The following is a 20,527-nucleotide window of genomic DNA, read 5'->3' on the forward strand; positions in this document are numbered from 1 at the left end:
TTGTTCTTGTTTGTTTACAAGTGTAGTTTGGATGGGGAAATATTACACAAGCAATGCTAAAAATTGTATTCCAGAAAAAAAATCTTATATCAAGAAACAAATTCTTGTGTCCCTAGAAAACTTTTCTAATGTGATTTTTGTTAGTGACACAACAACAGTTTTCTAGAAATAAGATTTTGTTTGCATTTCAAGAATACCACCTTTAGCAGTCAGAAGTTTCTCCATCATTGAAAGCATACAATGTAAAACAAGATTATAGCAAAAACTTAAATCTTATCTTTTGAGATAAGAAACTAAAGAACTGAAGAAAACCTAATAGGGATTCAAACCCGGTCTTCCCATGTGCATGGCTATAATAACATCCGAACACAACTTCTGATGGAGACGTCACTTGATGGTAGTCACTTGTTCTACATTGTACCACTGGACGCTGTTACAATATGCCGTTTTTGTTACCGCGTGATGTGCTCTCAAACACATTTGTATCAATTCCTAGGGTATATTCATATACCACATTACCACCACAGACAACTAATCCATCACAGACAATAAGACCTTTAAAGGTGCCGTTACAACCCACCTCTAAAGCAACTTTAAACTACGACGCAACAAAACTGTGCAGGACGAATCGCGTATATCCCCGAAAAATACTATTGAGGGCGCCCTCAGAAATACAGTGCATTGTAAGACTTTCTTGTATATGACGTCAGTTTCCCTTGCTGTGACCTGAACTTACCGTTGAGACCAGACCTTCATAAACAGCTAGTAAGGTGACTTTAGATTCTAAGTAAGACACGAGTCTGTAGCTGGCATACTTTCTTGAGCAGAAGTCAGGAAGACATGTGTAGTGGTTTACCAAGAGAGGTTTAGCTGTGATACAATGAATCAATAGTCTAAAGCAGTGTGTGACATCAGCCAATGACTTGAGTGATCGCTTAATGGAACTGCCATTTCAACGCCATGCCGGTCACACACACTAGCGCAAACTTGCTCTTAATGTACGGAGAAAGGTTAGCCATGAAAAACCATCCTGTAGCTATGGTAACCTAAGTGTGGTTTGTTTCCTGTTTCACAGTGTGAGGGATACTTATCGAGTCCGTCCCAATGGGCTTTTAAATGTAGCAAACAAAACTGATTGAAAAATTACAAACTTATAGGACAAAATACAAGTTTCTTTTTCTGATTTTGTGGTTGTTTGTTTGGTTTTTATTATAATTATTATTATTTTTATTTTATTTTATTTTTTTATGTATTATTATTATTAATAATTTATAATATAAAATGTTTTGTTGTTATGTTGTTGTTGTTTGTTATTGTTGTTGTTGTTGTTATTGTTGTTATTGTTTTGTTTTTATTAGTGGGGGGGGGGCTTAATTTTTGGATTGTTCAACTTCTATGAACCTTATAATATAGACCATAGTGTTGATCCAACACACATACTTAATTGAGAAAAATCCCACAGATATCTTTGAAATCACAGACAAAATTATGAAATTGTAAAAATGCTAGACATATCATCCTTAAACTGAATAAAAATAGTAATCATGAGAAATTGTGCACTTTTTTCTTGAATGATTGTGTTGCGACCTTTCGGCCACTGAATATTGTTCTTCAAATAATTTTACCTCCTTGACAAACAACAGCATTTCGGGAACAAAATATCGAGAAAATAATCTGAGATCTAACGCTAATAAGGTAAATGCAAACATTGAAAATTCTCCCCACATGCGTCAATCACAGATTTACTCTTCGCAGAAGTGTCTTCCTGGTCAATGCATCTCAAGCCGTTAATACTTTAATTCTTTGATCAAAACGCTGCGTTTCGCAAAGAATTCATGAACTGATAACTATCAAGGTACATAACCGATGCATGTGCATCCATACAGACAGATTATAATTTGTTAGAAAATGTTTTTTTCTGAATTTTTCAGATCTAATCGTATAGTCTAAGGATACGAATCAAGGAAACGCTGATTTAAGGGGTCCGGATAAAAAAATCTCAATTTGGAGGTAAAAATAAATGTGAATATCCGATTTACATCTAAAAAGTTGTAATCTATGTGTCAGTGAACCAAACCAATAACTTGTATAATGTGTAATGTACTTATTCTGATTAAAAAGCTGATCACAAGCCGTTAGCATTACAATTGACAATACAATTGAAGATCTCAGTTGTTTGCATAAACATATCCCTGTCGTTGTGAATGCTAACCATTCATAATTTCTCTTGGATGGTGCTCTCAGGAGGAATGCATGATAATCTGGGATTATATTCTAGCCTGGGTTCTTTTGGGTATCCTGGGATCCCGAGGCTGACTCCTGGGATCCTAAATGACTTTCCCCTTCTTGTGCTTCCCTCATGTCCTCAGATAAAAAAAAACCAGAAGTTTCCATGCCAACATATATGTGTTAATGGCTTACAAAAACCTGTTTGTTTCAGATTCCAATACCCTTGAGACTCTAGGATAGGGTAAGGGTAGTCGGCTGAAAGGCTATCCCAGTGAAATATATCCAATTCAGAAGGTTCAAAGGCAAAAATGTGAAAAACAACCATCCAGCTGGGAATTGTTGAGCAGAAAGAGAATAAAAGACATTCCTAGATATGATGTCGATCTGAAGTGCTCTCTTGCCAATTTGTGCATACAGCAACATTGTGTATCTTCGGTCTGTTAAAGGGACTGTCTCATTGCACTAACCATAAAACAGTCTGGTGACTTTGAGACCTGACCTTTGACTCAGCTGCATAAGTTTATAAAATAAGCAAGGAATAAGACCATTGTCCAAAAACAAAAACATTGTCCGCTTTATAACCAGACATAGTTAACAATTTAAATTTGAAGCTGACCAAAAAATTCCCTAATTCGTAAAATAGGTATATAAAGCGGTCTTTACATGTACATTGAGTTTTACACGTTTGGGTCACTTGTATGGTAAATGCAGTACAGCACATCAATTTGTTTAAATATGACTTTGATTTTCCACTGTTATACATTTTGACTGTAATTTGCACTGCTATAATTGCGAGGTCCAATTTCTGTTTAGGTTTTTGCTTGCCTAATTTTAGTCATCATCAACTTATTTGTCTGGTGCATTTTGTACATCTAGTATCTAGAGCTCCACTGTTTTTGATCTCTGGTTTTTTCAAGGTTTTATCACTTTTACAGGTTTTTTTTCCCCTTTAAATTTGGCAAGCCTGTGTAGTTTTAAACAATTTAAACATGTCATTCTTCTCTCACTTAATGTTTTAATTAAATAATAAATCCGAAATGAATGAAAATGATGCTTACCTCTTCAATTTCAAAGGATTCCTGAGTGTGTATAAGACGGTGAGGTACAGAATCAAGAGTCGAAGAAGCTGCCTTCTTCTCGACAGGTGTTACATCTCTTCCTTTGCTTACCAAGAGACTCTCTGAAGGCACCTGAGATCCTTTTCCCAATGTCTCAATAGAAACGAGTTCTTGGTTTATGTCCTGAGCGGGGATTGGAAGGAGTTTTTTTAACTGAGGTGTCGTGGTTACTTCAAGCTCCTCGTGTACGGGCGGGAGTAACGGCTCTGGCATCACCATCCGTGAAATCCTGGACCTCCGATGGTCTTCAGATGAGCGAGAGCTCCCTAAGCCTGGATCCACCTCCTCATAATCCCAATCCGAGTCCGACGAGTCACTGATGTAGAAGTCACTCCCTGTGCTCGTCACTGATTCAACAGATGACACGTTACTTATGCTCCGCAGCAAATGTTCTGATGCGTTCTTACTTGATGAGGTTATTGACTCATGGCTGTCTGGGACATCTTTGCTCCTTTGATCAGACTCGGTGGACAAATTGAAGTTATTTTTCTGGCGAGTGTCATCATTTGTTTTAGAGTTACGATCTGACCAGCCAGACCTGTGTATTTCTTGTACTCTATCTTCTAAACTGTCCTTGCTAGTGGCTGTATCATGCACCTCAATACCCTCCTTAGATGATTGTTTTCTTGCTCCTAGATCGCCCTCGACTCCATCCATACCGCATCCCTGTAGTTGAACAGATCCTCCCATGGCATAATGGGAGCTTTGAACGATGGCTCCAAGGCCTCGAAGACCTCCATGTAAACTGAATCCTGTAATCAAGAAAAGAAATTCAATTAATTTCAATTATTCATTCATCATGTCAGCATGAAAATCATTACCTCGGTTTGCACATAAACACATCAACAAAAGTAAGTCCCCCCCTAAACAATTTGCCATAACATCGTAAGGTAAAACATTTTACCAATGCAACTAATTAAGAAATAATTCTATGACATGTTTCCTAAGTGTTGTGTGAAAATGAAAGATGTCCATGAATTCATGGCTGAATGAGCTCAAATGGAAGAAAAAACTGCTCTTTTCAAAAGTCACAAGGTTTATCAAATATACAGGTCGGTAATGCCTGTATCCACCACGCCTGCCAATGACCGCCTGGCACTGTCATGGTGTTGGTCAGTCTGGTGACACGCTGCAGTGGGATGGCATTCCACTGGACTTGCAGAAGATGGGACAGGTGAGCCAGGTTGCTGTTGGCGTTGATGTGGGAATATGCAGATCGCTTCAGCTGGTCCCACAGGGATGGGATTGAGGTTGGGGGAACTTGCCGGCCACACAATTCGCTCGATGCCTTCACCAGCCAGCAACAGTAGCTACCCTGAACCTGTTTTCCTGGTAAGGCTTATACCACCCCACACATGACACTCCCACCACCATAGGCTGTAACTGGTTGAACACAGCACTCTGCATGTTGCTCTCCAACTCGACACCCATCTCAACACCCATCTCCGACCGTCAATGTGACGCAGGCAACTTCTCGTCTCATCGTGATCAACACAACGCAATCTTTGTGACTTTTGAGAATGGCAGTTTTTGTTTTCCATTTGAGCTCATTCAGCCATGATTTCATGGACATCTTTCGTTTTCATACACCACTTAGGAAACATGTCATAAAATTATTTCTTAATTAGTTGTATTGGTAAAATGTTTTACCTTACGATGTTATGACGAATTGTTTAGGGGGGGACTTTCTTTTGTTGATGTGTTTATATATGAAAATATTAAAATACAAAAAACAAAAACAATGCAACAATAAAATATACCACTAAGTAAGAACGGGTTACAAACATTATATTATTATGTCACTTTAAATGCTCTCAGATTTGTCATCGACATCTACAATCCTGTTATCGAGAAAAGAAAAATAACGTCACTTTAAGTCAGCGACATGTACATTGAAAATATAACATCCATATTTGATTTTACAGCACTTGGCAGTGTGTTTACATTCTGCTACTGTACATATTGTTATGGCATGTAAATTTATCTTCAAATCATTGGCCATTAAAGGGTCCATCACAGCAACCCTCGAGCATAGGATTATGGTTAAACTTAACACAGCAAGTCCTGAATAAAAAAAACACTCTAAAAATACTAAAAATGCTGATGAATCCTGCAAGAGATCAAAGTCAGAATACTGCGTCAATGTTGACAAGCTGCAAAGTCAAACCACAGGCTCTTTCCTCTGCCTAAAACCCAATTGAATGTCTATCAAGCAAACTCCTGTGAAGGCATTTGTGTTTGTTTGAAGTCAACAATCCCTTAGAGATGTTCATTAGACCCTGATATAGATGGAAGGACGGCGAATGCAAAAGAGAAAACCCCCACGGTGATGACGGCCCAAATCATATCAAAGGCCATGGTAGATCAAGTTTGAGGAAAACACAGTTGAGAATTAAAACCCGCCTAGAGCACTGGATTTAAAAAGAAGATGCAATCAAAACCCTGTATGTGTGTAGTCCCTACAAAGAACGAGAAAACTGAACCCTGTCTTATCTCCGAGATGGATTGTTTCTAGAAGGCACTCAAGCCGGTTGTAATTTAAAACTAAATTTTTGATCATATGAAAACAACCAAAATACAGGTGACCACTTTGCAGGTGACCACTATCATAACAGTTTGTCCAATGATTGCAATTTTTAGCAAACTATCAAAAAAGTATTTCAACATGTGAATGGACATGCAGGCTTATACCTCATTGTATTTTTTTATATTTATTTATTATTTCAATCTCTAAATCACCCTCAAATTTCCATCAAAAAGAGACATTAAAGATTCCCTATCTTTACTGTTATTTATTTATTTTTTTTCATTGCAACTAAAAAGTAACTTTAAAAAATGACAATAAAGAAATATAAAAAAGAACAAGTTATAACCACTATAAAAATGAAGTAGACGTTTGCTACGAAAGCTCATCCAGTTTTTTTTTTCTTTTTTCAAGTAAATAGTTAGTCATTAAAGTTTTACCATCAATCTTTTTTAGTAGTATATGTAGGATCTCTCACTGGCTCTTTGCTGGCATCAAGCCACTATATGCATGGGTTTTAAACTCCAATTCCCCCACCCCAACTTGGTAAACCACTAATATAAAACATACTTTTTGTACTTAAATCTCGCCCGTAGACCCCTTCAATTTATGAATATTTAAGACAAACTTGACACAAATTGGACTTCAAATAGTGTCAGATTGCATATTAGAGAATGTCAAAGCATAATGCAGATGTAAATCAACACAAGTGGCAGTTCTAAATCCTAAACATAATCTTTGTTTGACATTATTTGAAGTCCAGTTTTACAGAAATGTTTATTTTATTGTAGGCTTAGAGTTCTAAGGTTCTTATTTACAATTTAAGTAAACACGTGCAAAATAATCAAAGATTAGTACAAATGTTTTCCTAACAAACAAACTAAACTATATTTGTCCAAAATTACTGTTGAGAAGATTATCGTCAATAAACTCAATTTATGAAAGACTTGAAAATTATCTATGCTTAACCTGTGTTATGGAAATCATACAAGTTGTAATAACAAGCCTATTGAACTGACGATGAACACGTTTGAAAGCAATTTACAATTTTGTTTTCACTGAAAGCATATATCTAAATTGTTTTCACAAGAAATCCCTAATTTTTATTTCAAAACTGATGTGAATCCCTTTCCCACAACCTACTCCCATACCCCCAAATCATTCCAAGGGGCCACTCAAAATAGTAAATGTAGAAAAAAGAAAAACAATTGTTTTCTTTTCCCCTAGTTGTTTTGACCCACTCGACCACCCCAAAGCCTCAAATGAACCATTTGTTTCAGATCAAAGGTTTCCAACATCAGTGAGTAATCAACAGCTTCTCCTGGCTTAAACAAACAATTTGTAGGATGTGGTGTAACCAGGAATGAAATTGACGATCTTGGCCAGCTGGGTATTTTGTCTTATTTTTCGTTTATTAACAACATATCCTTGCCCAATGGTGCTGTTTCCTCCCACATATCACCATTTTCAAACATAAACAATTCTGAATGGCCGCTAACAACATTCGCTTCTGAAGGCTTGTTAGAGGTAAATGTAAAACAAATACACAGCTAGCGTCTCAGGTGATCTTCTGATGACATAACATTATTTGATCAGCAGATTTTATTACCACAGTATTGACTGGGATGATATGAAGAAACAAAATTGCCTACAAGGCATAATCCATACACACAGCTACCCTGCATTAATTCCCCCAGGAGACTTTATGTGCCCTAATTAGCATGACCTGAACTCGGGAAGCACATGTTTCTGCTTAATTACAATGGGAATCACACACAGAGAAAGGAGATTGTCTCAAATTGTCGTATTTGTCTGCTGTGTACGCCCTCTACATGTATGTCATGTATTTCAGCTGTGGACTTTAAGGATCAACACCATGTGATAGACCTGTTGTATGGGACAATTAACCGAATCAACCAAAGAGAGGGGCCAGAATTTGCCATTCAGCTATGGCAGGGCACGCAAACTACCTCAAAAGAGATAAGCGCAGATTCATGAACACATACAGTTTTCTCGATCTGGTATGCCGTTGCTGAGCGGTTAAGAGCACCAGACTCAAGCTCTGGTGTTTCTGATCAGCAGAGTGCGGGTTTGAATCCCAAGGCCTTGTGTCCTTAAGAAAGACTGTTTTATACGCTCCTGCACAGGTAATGGGACGATAATTTTTAGTTGGGAACCGAACTGGCAGACCTTTATTACTTTTTTCATCTTCGCTGAACTTTTATTATTAGGTTTATAATTAAAAAACCCTGAGAAGTAATCAATCAATCTTGGAAAGTAAGGTTTGGAAAAAAAACTATGAGACTGCAGCACTTAATCCGTTTTGAGGTTATTAGCAAATTGTTATAAATTAGTGTACTTTGGCTAGTGATGAAGTGGGTCTTTCTACCTCCATGGTCTTATGAGCCCTGTCACACACAACACCAGAGGTCTTTGGTATTATGGTAGGGGGATAAACCACTAGGCTATTCAACAAAATAACAAATAGTGAAAGACGTGGGAAGGTATACGTTCGGTAATCACTCTTAAAACTAATTGCAATAAAACCTTACTTGGCTAGAAGTACAGCAGCTTTCGGTAGTACAAAGTACTTTGAGAATCATTTCACTTTAAAGTAATGAAGTTATGGATAAAGATCACCTTTTTTCCGAAATCAGAATCTGAGAAGAGTTTCTGTCTCAGATTGTTGAGAATGTGTATTCCAATTAGGATTCTTTTTCCTGCTTGGACATAATCACTCTGGATTTTCGGCGATATCTCCAAAATGCTACTCATTTTGAAGGAGACATTTTTTACATGTGAAGTTATTGCACATATTATTTGCTTTTAGATAGGATTAAACCAATAAAAAAAACTTTAAAAAAAATAGTGGTATATTTTGCTTTTAAACTGTCAAAAATCTATTTTAATTTTAGAGTTGAATGATCCATAGAGCAAGGAATTAATGAACAATTTGCAATCACCCCCAAATTGTTTGTCAAAAGACAAACAATAAATTGACTATTGGAAATGCAATTGACAGTCCATACATAGTTAATAACTAGACGACCAAGGGTGTAATAAGGCAGGTGATAGTGCAGAGCAATGACGTATATAACAAGCTATATCAAGCTATATATAAGATATATCTCTATATCAAGCTACACCAAGATAGCACGTTGATTAACATCACAAAGCAAAGACCTCTTGCCCAAAAGACAAGTCACATCAAATTGCACTTTATAACTGACTTTCAACTTGGACTCCATCTTTCTATCTTTACATACTAAATTACTCTTAATCCAATTCATTAGGAAATTGTCTACGTGTGCCACAATACAAATCTCCAATTATGAAGATTAAAAGAATCATTCATGGGAGGTTTGGAAATTTGAAGTGACAGTATTGTTGGTGTATTCTCTTCAGTATGCTTACCGTGGTCTACAGTGCAGGGCACTTTTTAGTGTCCTGACAGTGAATTAACTGTACTTTGGACCCTGTTGGTTTTAAATAGCTTCATCCTTACTGATAATTTTTGCTCTCACACCCACAGCTTAGAAGTACAGGCTCAATTATGGAGTGTTAAAAAGTGAAAAGAGACACTTGAAATACTAGTGTCCAGGGGTGTGTTACACTTGCGTAAACGTTGCCAAGGTTTGCTCACCTTTGCCAACAATTTTCTAGTGGAACGAGTTGTGCGCCGCCACCGTTGGCGAATGTTGGCAACCTTGGGCGAACATACTTCTGAGGTGTTGGTGGGTACTTTTAAAATGGCGGACAAGCAGACAATATTATTTTCTTGTCGCGATCATAATTATACACTGTACTGTGTTTTGGGTGGCTGATAACGCAGTCAGGTGGAGTTAAAATGACAACTTAATTAAAAGTTGATTTCATAAATGATTCACAAAAGAGGACTATACATAAAGCACAAAAAAACATTATCCAAAAACTACGTCTGGTATCGTGATCTTCATTTTAGGGCGCCGCCATATTGACATCGCGAAGTGTGCACGAATCAGTCCAATAATAAAAAAACGTTTTGCGAACGGTTGTGATACAGTTTGCGCTGGTGGAACGCACTCCAGGGCCTAATTTCATTGAGCTGTTTAAGCAGAAAATACTGCTTTTAAAAAAACTGCTCAGCCCCAAAAAATAAAAGTTAGATACCAGTCACAAATAGTACATAACATATGGTATTTTAACTGGTATCCTTACTCCAGTAAACATAATTTTGTTGTGCTTATAAGCTATTTTTGGTGCTTAAAGCAATCGCACAACATAAATAGTATTGTCCAAAGGCCCACACTTTGTGTATCACAACTTAAAAATAAAATAACAAACCTGTGAAAATTTAGGCTCAATCGCTCAATCCTCAAATTCTATATCCGAGGTCTTGAAATCAATTTCATGGAAAATTACTTCTTTCTCAAAATTTACGCCACTTCAGAGGGAGCCATTTCCCACGATGTTTTATACTAACAACCTCTCCCCATTAATCATTTCCAAGTAGGGTTTTATGCTAATAATTATTTTGAGTAATTACCAATAGTGTCAACTTCTTAAGATATTCTTCTTACTCTAATTAATGCTTTTTTTTATTCAGACCTCTTCTCCAAAGATCCAAAGTTAAATTTGGCCTATACTGATTGCAAACTCAAACTACAAAGAATCAACTTGATTGGCTTCGTGACAAATCAGAGTCAAAGTATGACACGCGTGCCTTCTGACTCATTTTAAGGAATCTTACTTCGGCACGTTTGGAATTAATGCAAAACTAACATCCTGGAGCGGTTAGAACCCTAAAACCAATGGAAGAACTGTGGCAATCTAAATACAGCATGCATTGATACTGTTTGTTTAAATTTTTCTATTTTTCATCACCGGTACATGTAGCTTGATATTTTTAATATCAATCATTTTGAAGCCAATGCCTTGTGAGTAATACTAGCAGCTCTATGTCTAATGTATAGTTTAACATGACAGTAGTTTGGTACTGCTGCACGGAAACACTTAAATGAAATTTGAGCCATAAAACCAGTTTTGCCCATTAAAAGTTTGTTTTAATGCTAAGCAGAGTTTGTCTGCTAAAACAGTTCCATGAAATTGAGTTTTATGGCATGTGAAGCAAAATTCATATTGGCTCTACAAACACTTCAAATGCATGTGTTCTAAACACACTTGAGGAGAATGTTCTTTTTCACATGCTGGACCATCTCTTTTGAATACTCTTCCACTGAAACTATCTTGGCTCTACAAACACTACAAATGCCTATGTGTTCTAAGCACACTTGGAGAGAGGGTTCTTTTTCACATGCTGGACCAACCTCGCTACCATGAGCAGCGCGCCGTATCACGCTAGCTCTGCGTACATCTCTAACCCCTGGAAGGGAAACTCCGATCCGTGTCTTTGATTGGCTGTCATATACGCGCAAAATATGAAATGCTGTGCGTCTCCAAAAAGCTCTTTACGCCGAAACGCGTGTGTATAAATCACGCAACACTGAACGCCAAGGCAAGTTTATGACTTTTATTACACACAGCGCATCCAGCCTGTGCGCGACTAACGCCCCACACAGAACAGATCAACCACAGGACTAATTATAATATCCCTTATATTTGGATATTTTGAAGTCACACTTCCAGGGGTTATGATTGAGCAAGGCATGCTGGGAAAAAATTACGCGGCGAGACCAATCACCACTGGGAACGAGGTTGATGCTGGACCATCACTTCCACTATACCTCAGACTAGTAGACACTCTCAAGCTTCAAAACTAACTTGAAAACACACTTGCTCAGTCTTAGCTAAATAGCAGCGTTCCTTTTTCTATACGCTAAGGCATGTATTTCTGACAGACATTGTCCATTATTATTACTTATTATTAACCACAGATCATCTGTTTTACATACAGCTTTCAAAACAGTCTCACTGCGCCGTTTTATTTGTCTTTTGTATTGTCGATAACAACCCCCCCCCCCCCCCCAACAACTAAGTCTTCATTTATGCATCAGAGCAAATAAACTTAATCAATATGTTCAGATGCTTGACTAAAAATAACCTATTCTTACCATCTCGCTGCACTCAACACATGGGGGTTGTTTATTGCACACCGCTAGTCTCTCAAACACTAAACCACGCTAACCAGTCAATAAATACCTCCCTGCCCAGAGTAGGCACACTGTCAACACCCATCAGTTTGATTGAAAGGCTCGAGAGCCAGTCTAGCTCATGTCATAATGGACTACTATTTCAACAGCAAACAGTTTTACCAGGTGTAATTTCAGTTTCTCATGGTTTCACATGACTACTCAAGGAGAAACAGACTATCGGCAGCTCATCTTTCACATTTAGATGTTGTCATAGCTACCAATGATGCAGAAATCAAAAAGGAGGGCACGGACAGACAAAGCAAATAGTTATATCAATAACAGACAGAATAAGACCACTTGGAATACAAATTCAAAAGTTTCCCTGGTAACTCAAAACCTATAAAACAACTAAGCTACTTGCAACGAGAGTCAGTCCACGTCCAGTTTCTCTTTCAAATTTAGATGTTGTCGTAGCTACCAGTGATGTGGAAATCAAAAACAGATAACGAAGCAAATAAGTTTATCATTTAGTAAGGGGTACTGGCAGAATAAGACTACTTATAGTCCAAATTCAGAAGTTTCCCTGGTAACTCACGACTTATAATACAACTAGGCTACTAGCAAGGAGAATAATATTAATAAGTGTAAGCATTATACTTAGACAAAAAAGGTACCACAACGCTTCACAACAATAATTACAAGCAATCAAAAATTAACAATATAAAGCAATGAGAAATAAACAAATAGCCTAAGAGACAGAACATCCCCAGCTCCTCTTTTTATGATTGATTTTGTCATAGCTAATGCAGGAAATCAAAATGTGGGGCACAGACAGATAACAAGGCAAATAGTTTCATCATTCAGAAGAGGTTACTGGCAGAATACGACCACTTATAGTCCAAATTCAAAAGTTACCCTGGTAACTCACGACCCACAAAACAAACTATTATGGTGCGACGGTACATCACTGCTGACAGTTTATAATAAAATAGCGTTTCTGATGGGCCACTCAAAGCGTGTTTTTCATTTGTTTTGTATCCTGCATGATGAAACTATCCTCGGGGCAGGTTAGATGTACAGATGGTTAATGTATGGCATAATGCTTGAAAACAAGGTAATAATTCAGATGACGCCATTCGCTTTTACACTAGCAGGTGAACCGCATGGTTGAGATGAAGAAAATAAATCAGGTGAATGAACCATACTTTAAACAGCAGGCCGCCTCAGAATGTAGACTGACGCCACCATCAACAAACTTTTAAGTTATTGATTAATAAAGGTTTTAGAAGTCATTAAGAAACCTTCAAATCCATGTAACAAATAATTTCTCTTCAAATCCTTAGCAATGTGGTAGGAGTTAATGTTGAAAATGAGTGAGGCAGCCACTGACCTTAGCTAAACAAACCACCATATGTAATGGCAGAAACAAAAAAACTCTAAGAGTCACAGGAAGTTTTAATGGGCAATAATGTGTAAATTCATGTTGTCAATGGCTGACTTGCATTGCTAAAATAGATGAACACAGATAGACAACCCTGAACATGAGTTGGTAATTCATCAATTGATGGGAACAGTTAATTGATTGATTGATTGATTGATTGATTGATTGATTGATTGATTGACTGGTTGATTGATTGATATATCAATTGACAGAATGAACATTCTTTGATGACCAGGTCCAATTTCACCCAGCTCCTTTAGCATAAGTAGGCTAGCCCAACAAAACTATGTTTACATGAATGAGGTTACCAGCCAAAATATCTTGTGTCCCAAAACTGTCTACGACTAGGATCCTGCTCATTATTGCTTAGCAGTATTTTTTTGGCTTGTCGAGCAGTTCAACGAACTTGGTCCATACTTATTTTTGCATTCTACTCACAGGGCCCTGCCCCAGTTAGACATCTCTACATCTGGGTAGAGCCAATATATTTTGTGCCAAGGTGCTTTACTCATTCAACTGAAGTTTTTTTTTCATAGATTCTGAATGAATACTATTTATATCAGAGTAGTTTGGTTTGGTATTCAAGCTGGTTTATAAGCAAATGATGAAGTACATTTGAGCTTACATTTCATCTTTTGCCGAAAGTCATTTCCAAAGTTGAAATTGTGGATTAAGATTATATTATTTCGTAAAAAAAAAAAAATTAAAAACTGAAAAAAGCGGTTTGTAAACAGTGTTTCAGGTCATGGCGTCGATGACGAATTGAGCTGGATCTTTCACATGTTTACTATTTCTTATAAGTGTGGGTCACTGACATTTTCTGTTTCAGTAGCTCAAAATGTGCCTGATTAAAAAACACTGATGAGAGAGTTCGGCCTCGGGAGATTAAAAAAACTCTTGTCTCTAGAAACTGAATTGTGTATCCGTATTATTAACTCATATCAACTGTAACAAATAATCCGAGAGCGGAAGACAGTGGAATTGTCAAATTACTATGAATTGAAACCTAAGAGTGGTCCTCAGGTGCGTGGAACTAACATTCATCAATCACAATGACATGCAATCAAGAACTACTTTCTATACAAACAAACATACTAGTAGTAGGTGCGTGTTAGCTGTGTAAATCCTCTTCATTTTGCATTTCTGGACATTTTCCAGGAAAGTTAACTGCCTTTACATTTCGAGCTGTCCCTCATATGGCTCTTCAAAAAGAGTGGTGGTTATTTAACTCTTTTAGAGGCGTTTCACTCCAGGACAAAGTAAAAAATCACTCAAAAAGATGCAAACTTCAATCTAAAAGAGTGGAAGACCACTCGAAAAAGAGTTGTCCTTCATATGGCTCTTCACTCTTTTACATTAAGAGAGAAGAGGTCATCCAGAGATCCAGGGTAGGGGAAAACAGATCAGCTTGTGACGAAACCAAAGCTCAACCAGTAAAGTAAGTATTCATTTTAAGCAAAACAATTAGATGGGACATTGCACATATAAAGGCCAACATGCAGCAGTGAAGAGGTATGGTGAGCCTGCGTCCAATTTGTCAGGGCTGCTTAAGCAGAATTGATCAACAACTGTCTCCTAAGCATAAATGATATGCTCAATCACCTGATAGCGCCCTCTTTTGACTAAGTTCAGGTCATGTTCAACCACTTCAAATTGTGTTTAAAGTATAGTCGAGTGATCTCCTCTCGACCAATCCGAACAGATAAACTGTCCCAGGAATTTATGATTGACTAAAACATCCCAGAACCACCAAATCATTAAACGCTCATTAAAATTAGAGACAACACAGAACAGGAGCATTGGAGTCCCCACAACAAACACTATTTTTCACCTCCTTTTAACATTATCAAAATTGGGTCAATGGATGTGTGCTACATGCTGTTAATCTTTAAACAATGCAGCATCTTTATTTATAATGCCATTAGACACAGGAGGGACAATATTCAAATAAATTTGACCACAAATACTTGAGTGGGGCACGTGTAAGCTGATCTGCCAAGTCCTAGTTGCTTGCTTTATACATTATGTATGTTCTTAGCCCAATGTAGGGCTCTTTCTTTTATCTTTCTCAAATCTTTGCTGTACACAGATACAGAGTTTTAGATAGGAAACTCTGTTTTTATGGGGGCGTTTTTTTTTTTTTCTTTCTTTTTTCAGAGCTCCGTGATTTGAATGTCACCAGTAAGAAGCTAATATTGCTTTTTGTGTACATAAAGTATGACTTTAAAATCACCAGTAAAGCGAAACTTTCCTATGACAATGCATACACAGAATGCATCCCAACTCAGATAGTCTTATAAAGTCCTTATGAAGTATCAAATAAAATCCCAGGTATGATCAAATAGCTCTGGCTATTGAAACAGCAAGATCACTATTTCTTATTATGATTAAAGACATTGGACACTATTGGTAAATAATTGGTAAAATAATTGTTAGCATATAGCTTACACATGTACTTGGTAATGAGCAATGGATAACTGTTGATAATAGTATAAAGCCTTGTTAAAAACAGCTCCCTCTGAAGTAATGTTGTTTTTGAGAAAGAGGTAATTTCTCACTCAAATAATAAAATACACAAAGTACTTCAAGCCTGAAGCCTTTAATTGTGCGCTAAAAGCATACAAATTTGTGCAACAAGGGTGTTTTTTCTTTCATTATTCTCTTGCAAATTTGATGACCAATCAAGTCCAAAATTTCACAGCTGTTGTTTGATGCATATGTTGGGTTACACCAAAGTTGTCCAGTGCCGTTAAACATTATCAATGAGTAGACAGTCACAACTGAAGCTAAATTATCACATGGTTAACTTTCAGTTGTACAACTGGTTTTTTTTTCCTATACGTATCCTGTACATGCTTTAGAAACTAAAGACAATTGAAGTCACCCATTGAAGTGACTCAGATTTCAAAGAAATGTCTGGAACTTTGCCATGGAATAATTGCACCATTCATAACCACCTGATGCCTGTATACTTGGCAATTTGTCAAACGGGTAAAAAGGTGAAGTATGGGGGTCTACACAAACGAAAACATTCATCACAAAATGGGGAGCAGAGTTTTCTTAATCTTGAGATGAAGCTCACTGAACACACAAGATGCTCTATTTTAAAGGTTTACAGACGGGACAATGGGACCCATTTTTATAAAGCTGTAGCAGTAAATACTGCTTGGCAAATTTCTTTGCCACAAAAATTCAAACTTAATACAATTTTGGCAGGTAACCTGTGTTTGCCAAGCAATACTTTTGGCTTACAGGCTTTGTGAAATTGGGTCCAGGCCTGGTGGACACAATACATTAATTATGTTTTTGTCTTGCATGCCTAGCATTCTTCCCTTCATTAAAAGAATTAGATGTTGGCAAAGCAGGGTTAATGAAGACCAAGAAATCAGAAAACTCTTGACATGTCCCGACCTAAGAGTGGTAAAATGCTTTGAAACTTCATGTACATAATACTGGCGGATATTATCAATCTTACTGTATGCAAAAATGTCAGTGCATCATGAAAGACAATACTCAAGCAAAGTAATCTTCCTCATTCTACAGTCTTAGCAGCTTAAAGACAGTGGACACTATTGGTAATTGTCAAAATCCAGTCTTCTCACTTGGTGTATCTCAACATATGCATCAAATGACAAACCTGTGAAAATTTGAGCTCGATTGGTCCTCGGAGTTGCGAGATAACTATGAAAGAAAAAACACCCTTGTCACATGAAGTTGTGTGCTTTCAGATGCTTGATTTAGAGACCTCAAATTCTAAACTGGAGGTCTCGAAATCAAATTCGTGGAAAATTACTTCTTCTCGAAAACTACGTCACTTCAGATGGAGCCGTTTCTCACAAAGTTTTATACTATCAACCTCTCCCCATTACTCGTTAATACCAAGTGAGGTTTTATGCTGATAATTATTTTGAGTAATTACCAATAGTGTCCACTGCCTTTAAAGAGGGTCTCCAAGGCCAAATTGAGTTTTGTGATGCACTCATATTCCAAAAGATAGAGTCCTCATGAAAGTGGGGAAAAGTTACAAGTCTCTAACCTATGACGCCCTACACACAGCAAACACTATCCCACATCAACCAGTAAACAATACCCATAGAAACAGCAGCTTCTTGTTACCTAGCATCTATGCACAGTATATGTTTGGGCCGATTTACATCATATAGTAACTGTTTTTACTCATGACATGGTTTTAGCTATGACTCTCTCAGTGATCCCCGGAGCGATCTTGCCTTGGGAAAATAGAGTGCGCCAAGGATCAACTACACCAACATGAGTCATACCACTAGAAGCAATCAATCCCTGTTGCAACTATTACATCCCTCAAACCTTGTCATTGATTTTTCGCACTGAAATGTTTCATGCAGTTTGAGATGTTCCCTATACCTCTTGATCAATTAATTGAAACAAACAGGTGTCAACCTGTACTGGAGTTTTATACTGTACACATGAAGGACAGGTGCCCTTCAACTGAAACACCACAGCTTAAAGGCTGCCGAGTGCACACCGCATCCTGTGAATGAAAATTTTTCAATTCGACTGATCTTTAATAAAAAGTACATTGAAGGCACTGGACACCTTTGGTAATTGTCAAGGAACAATATTCTCACATAATGGGTGCGTTCGTTTAGCTTCCCTGGGTCGACCCCGGTGTGTGGCAGTGGTTTTTTTTTCATGACGAACGTGTGCAGATTATTACCCACGTTCGTCCTGGAACAAAAAACCGGCCCACTCCGGGGTTGCTGACCCGGGGAAGCTAAACAAATGCACTCAATGTATCCCAACATACAGTTATGCATGAATTAATAAACCAGTAAAAATTTGGGCACTCAGTGTTTCATTGTTTGAGTGAGAAATTAGCTCTTCCTCAAAACCTACATTAAATCAGAGGGAGCCTTTTCTCGTATATTTGGTTTGCGGTAACACCATGTGTGTATCTACTTGCCAGGTAGAGTTGTTCTAAGAGAACTGTCTTGCTTTATTCTACTGCCGTGGAGTAGATAATCGGAGGTTCGGGAGACTTCTCAGTTCTGAAAAGAACTGTCCTGCTTTTTAACTATTACCAGGGCGGATGGTAAAGAAAATAGACTGGACTACTACTTTAGTAATCGTAATTAACTGTACTGCCGCAGAGTCAGTTCTGAATTGGTCTCAACGTTTCGACTAGCTTGCTCTAATCATTGTCAGGAGACATATTTTATACTACCAACAGCTCTCCATTACTTGTTACCAATTAACTTTTATGCTAACGAAAATTTAGAATAATTACCAATAGTGTCCAGTGCCTTCAATTCACACAAATAATAAAAGAAAAAATAATTGTTTAAAAACATACCAAGCTTTTGGTCTGGTGTTTCGGATACCATGAGGAAGTTCTGAACGCTAATTCCTTTGGCTATCGAGGGTCGCTTCATGAAGCGTGACGGGATGCGCGCCAGAGGGTCTGGCTCCTTTTGACCTCCGAAGCCCAGACTCAGCAACAACTCCTCAGGGTCATTACGGGCAAATAACAGGTCAGACACACTGTAAGATGAAAAAAGGTCAAGTGTCAAATCACAGTAGAGTTGAAAGGTCATGCTAAGTTAGATCAGAGTGTGGATTGGACAAGTTGTGTGCTGGATACACAGTAGAGTTGAAAGGTCATGCTAAGTTAGATCAGAGTGTGGATTGGACAAGTTGTGTGCTGGATACACAGTAGAGTTGAAAGGTCATGTTAAGTTAGATCAGAGTGTGGATTGGACAAGTTGTGTGCTGGATACACAGCAGAGTTGAAAGGTCATGTTAAGTTAAATCAGAGTGTGGATTGGACAAGTTGTGTGCTGGATACACAGTAGAGTTGAAAGGTCATGCTAAGTTAGATCAGAGTGTGGATTGGACAAGTTGTGTGCTAAAAACACAGTAGAGTTGAAAGGTCATGCTAAGTTAGATCAGAGTGTGGATTGGTAAGATGAAATACATGTAAAGTCAGACGCTTGAAATGGAAAGGTCAAATGTCAAATCACAGTCAGTTGAGTTGAAAGGTCACATTAAAGTTAGATCAGGGTGAGGATTGGTAAGATGAAGTAGAACAAGAAGTGGACATGCTGTGAGATGGAAGGTCAAAAGGCACACTAAACAACATTTCAAACTCCACCTAGGGATAGAAGGTTGCAACAGATCACAGAGATGAAAGGTTAAATAAAAACATTGTTTATAAAGTACAATAGTTTAAAGAAGCTCAACACAAAAATGCAAACTTCTGTTTCATAACTATTATACGACTGTACATACAATAGATATTTGTAACTTTATCAAGCAAGTTTTATCCTAAAAAACATGCTGTGAGAATAGAAAAGTTCAAGCACAAAGGAACATTTTTATGTGAAGTCAAAGCAGCACTGAACAAGCATGAGTGTGGAGGCCAGGGAAGGAGGATTCTTTGTGATGCTAAAGACCACAGCAACAGGCGTAGCAGATTTTCAACTTACAATGTATCTATGCAGAAATTAAAAATCTACTTTGTTCCCATCCCCCCCACACTAAAAAAAATCAAATCAAAAAAATCAAAACAACAATAAACAAATAAATAACATAACATCAATTCATTTATGGTTGAAAAAAAGACAAATTGACAAGAGCAGGATTTGAACCAACAACCTCCAGTTTAAAGGAACACATTGCCCAGGTTCGGGCGAGTTGGCTTTTGAAAAGCATTTGTTATAAAATGCAAATGGTTAGAAGGAGGTTTTAAAAGTAGAATACAATGATCCACACAAGTATCACTCGAAATTGCGCGGTTTTCCTTTTACCTCGTCGACCAACACGGTCGGCCAATTATGGGAGTCAGATTTTTGACTCACAAAAATGGCAGACCGTGTTAGTTCGCGACGTAAAAGGAAAACCACGCAATTTCGAGTAATACCTGTGTGGATTGTGGATCATTGTATTCTTCTTTTAAAACATCTTTCTAACAATATGCATTTTATAACAAACGCTTATGAAACGCTTTTTAAAGACCAACTCGTCCGATCCAAGGCAACGTGTTCCTTTAACAGGCTCCACCAAAAGAGCTATCTATAGCACTATGTTGGTGGTCTCCCTGGCTACAAAGCAGCTAACCATGGCATGGCTTCTGACAGGCACCCCCGAATAAAGATACTGACAAATA

General features: G+C 37.6%; 1 protein-coding gene across 3 annotated transcripts in view; it reads right to left on the bottom strand.

Moving 5' to 3' along the window:
* LOC139939458 (uncharacterized) overlaps positions 1-20,527 on the bottom strand; it is a 106,880-nt gene that overhangs the window by 44,302 nt on the left and 42,051 nt on the right. For all 3 annotated transcript variants that reach the window (XM_071935390.1, XM_071935389.1, XM_071935388.1), the window contains 2 exons: positions 18,716-18,903; positions 3,288-4,099 (listed from right to left, as the gene is read on the bottom strand). In XM_071935390.1, the coding sequence (XP_071791491.1) occupies positions 3,288-4,099; positions 18,716-18,903 (1,000 nt within the window). The remainder of the gene's footprint in view (positions 1-3,287; positions 4,100-18,715; positions 18,904-20,527) is intronic.

Source organism: Asterias amurensis, chromosome 7, assembly GCF_032118995.1.
Source record: "Asterias amurensis chromosome 7, ASM3211899v1".
Lineage (NCBI taxonomy): Eukaryota > Metazoa > Echinodermata > Asteroidea > Forcipulatida > Asteriidae > Asterias > Asterias amurensis.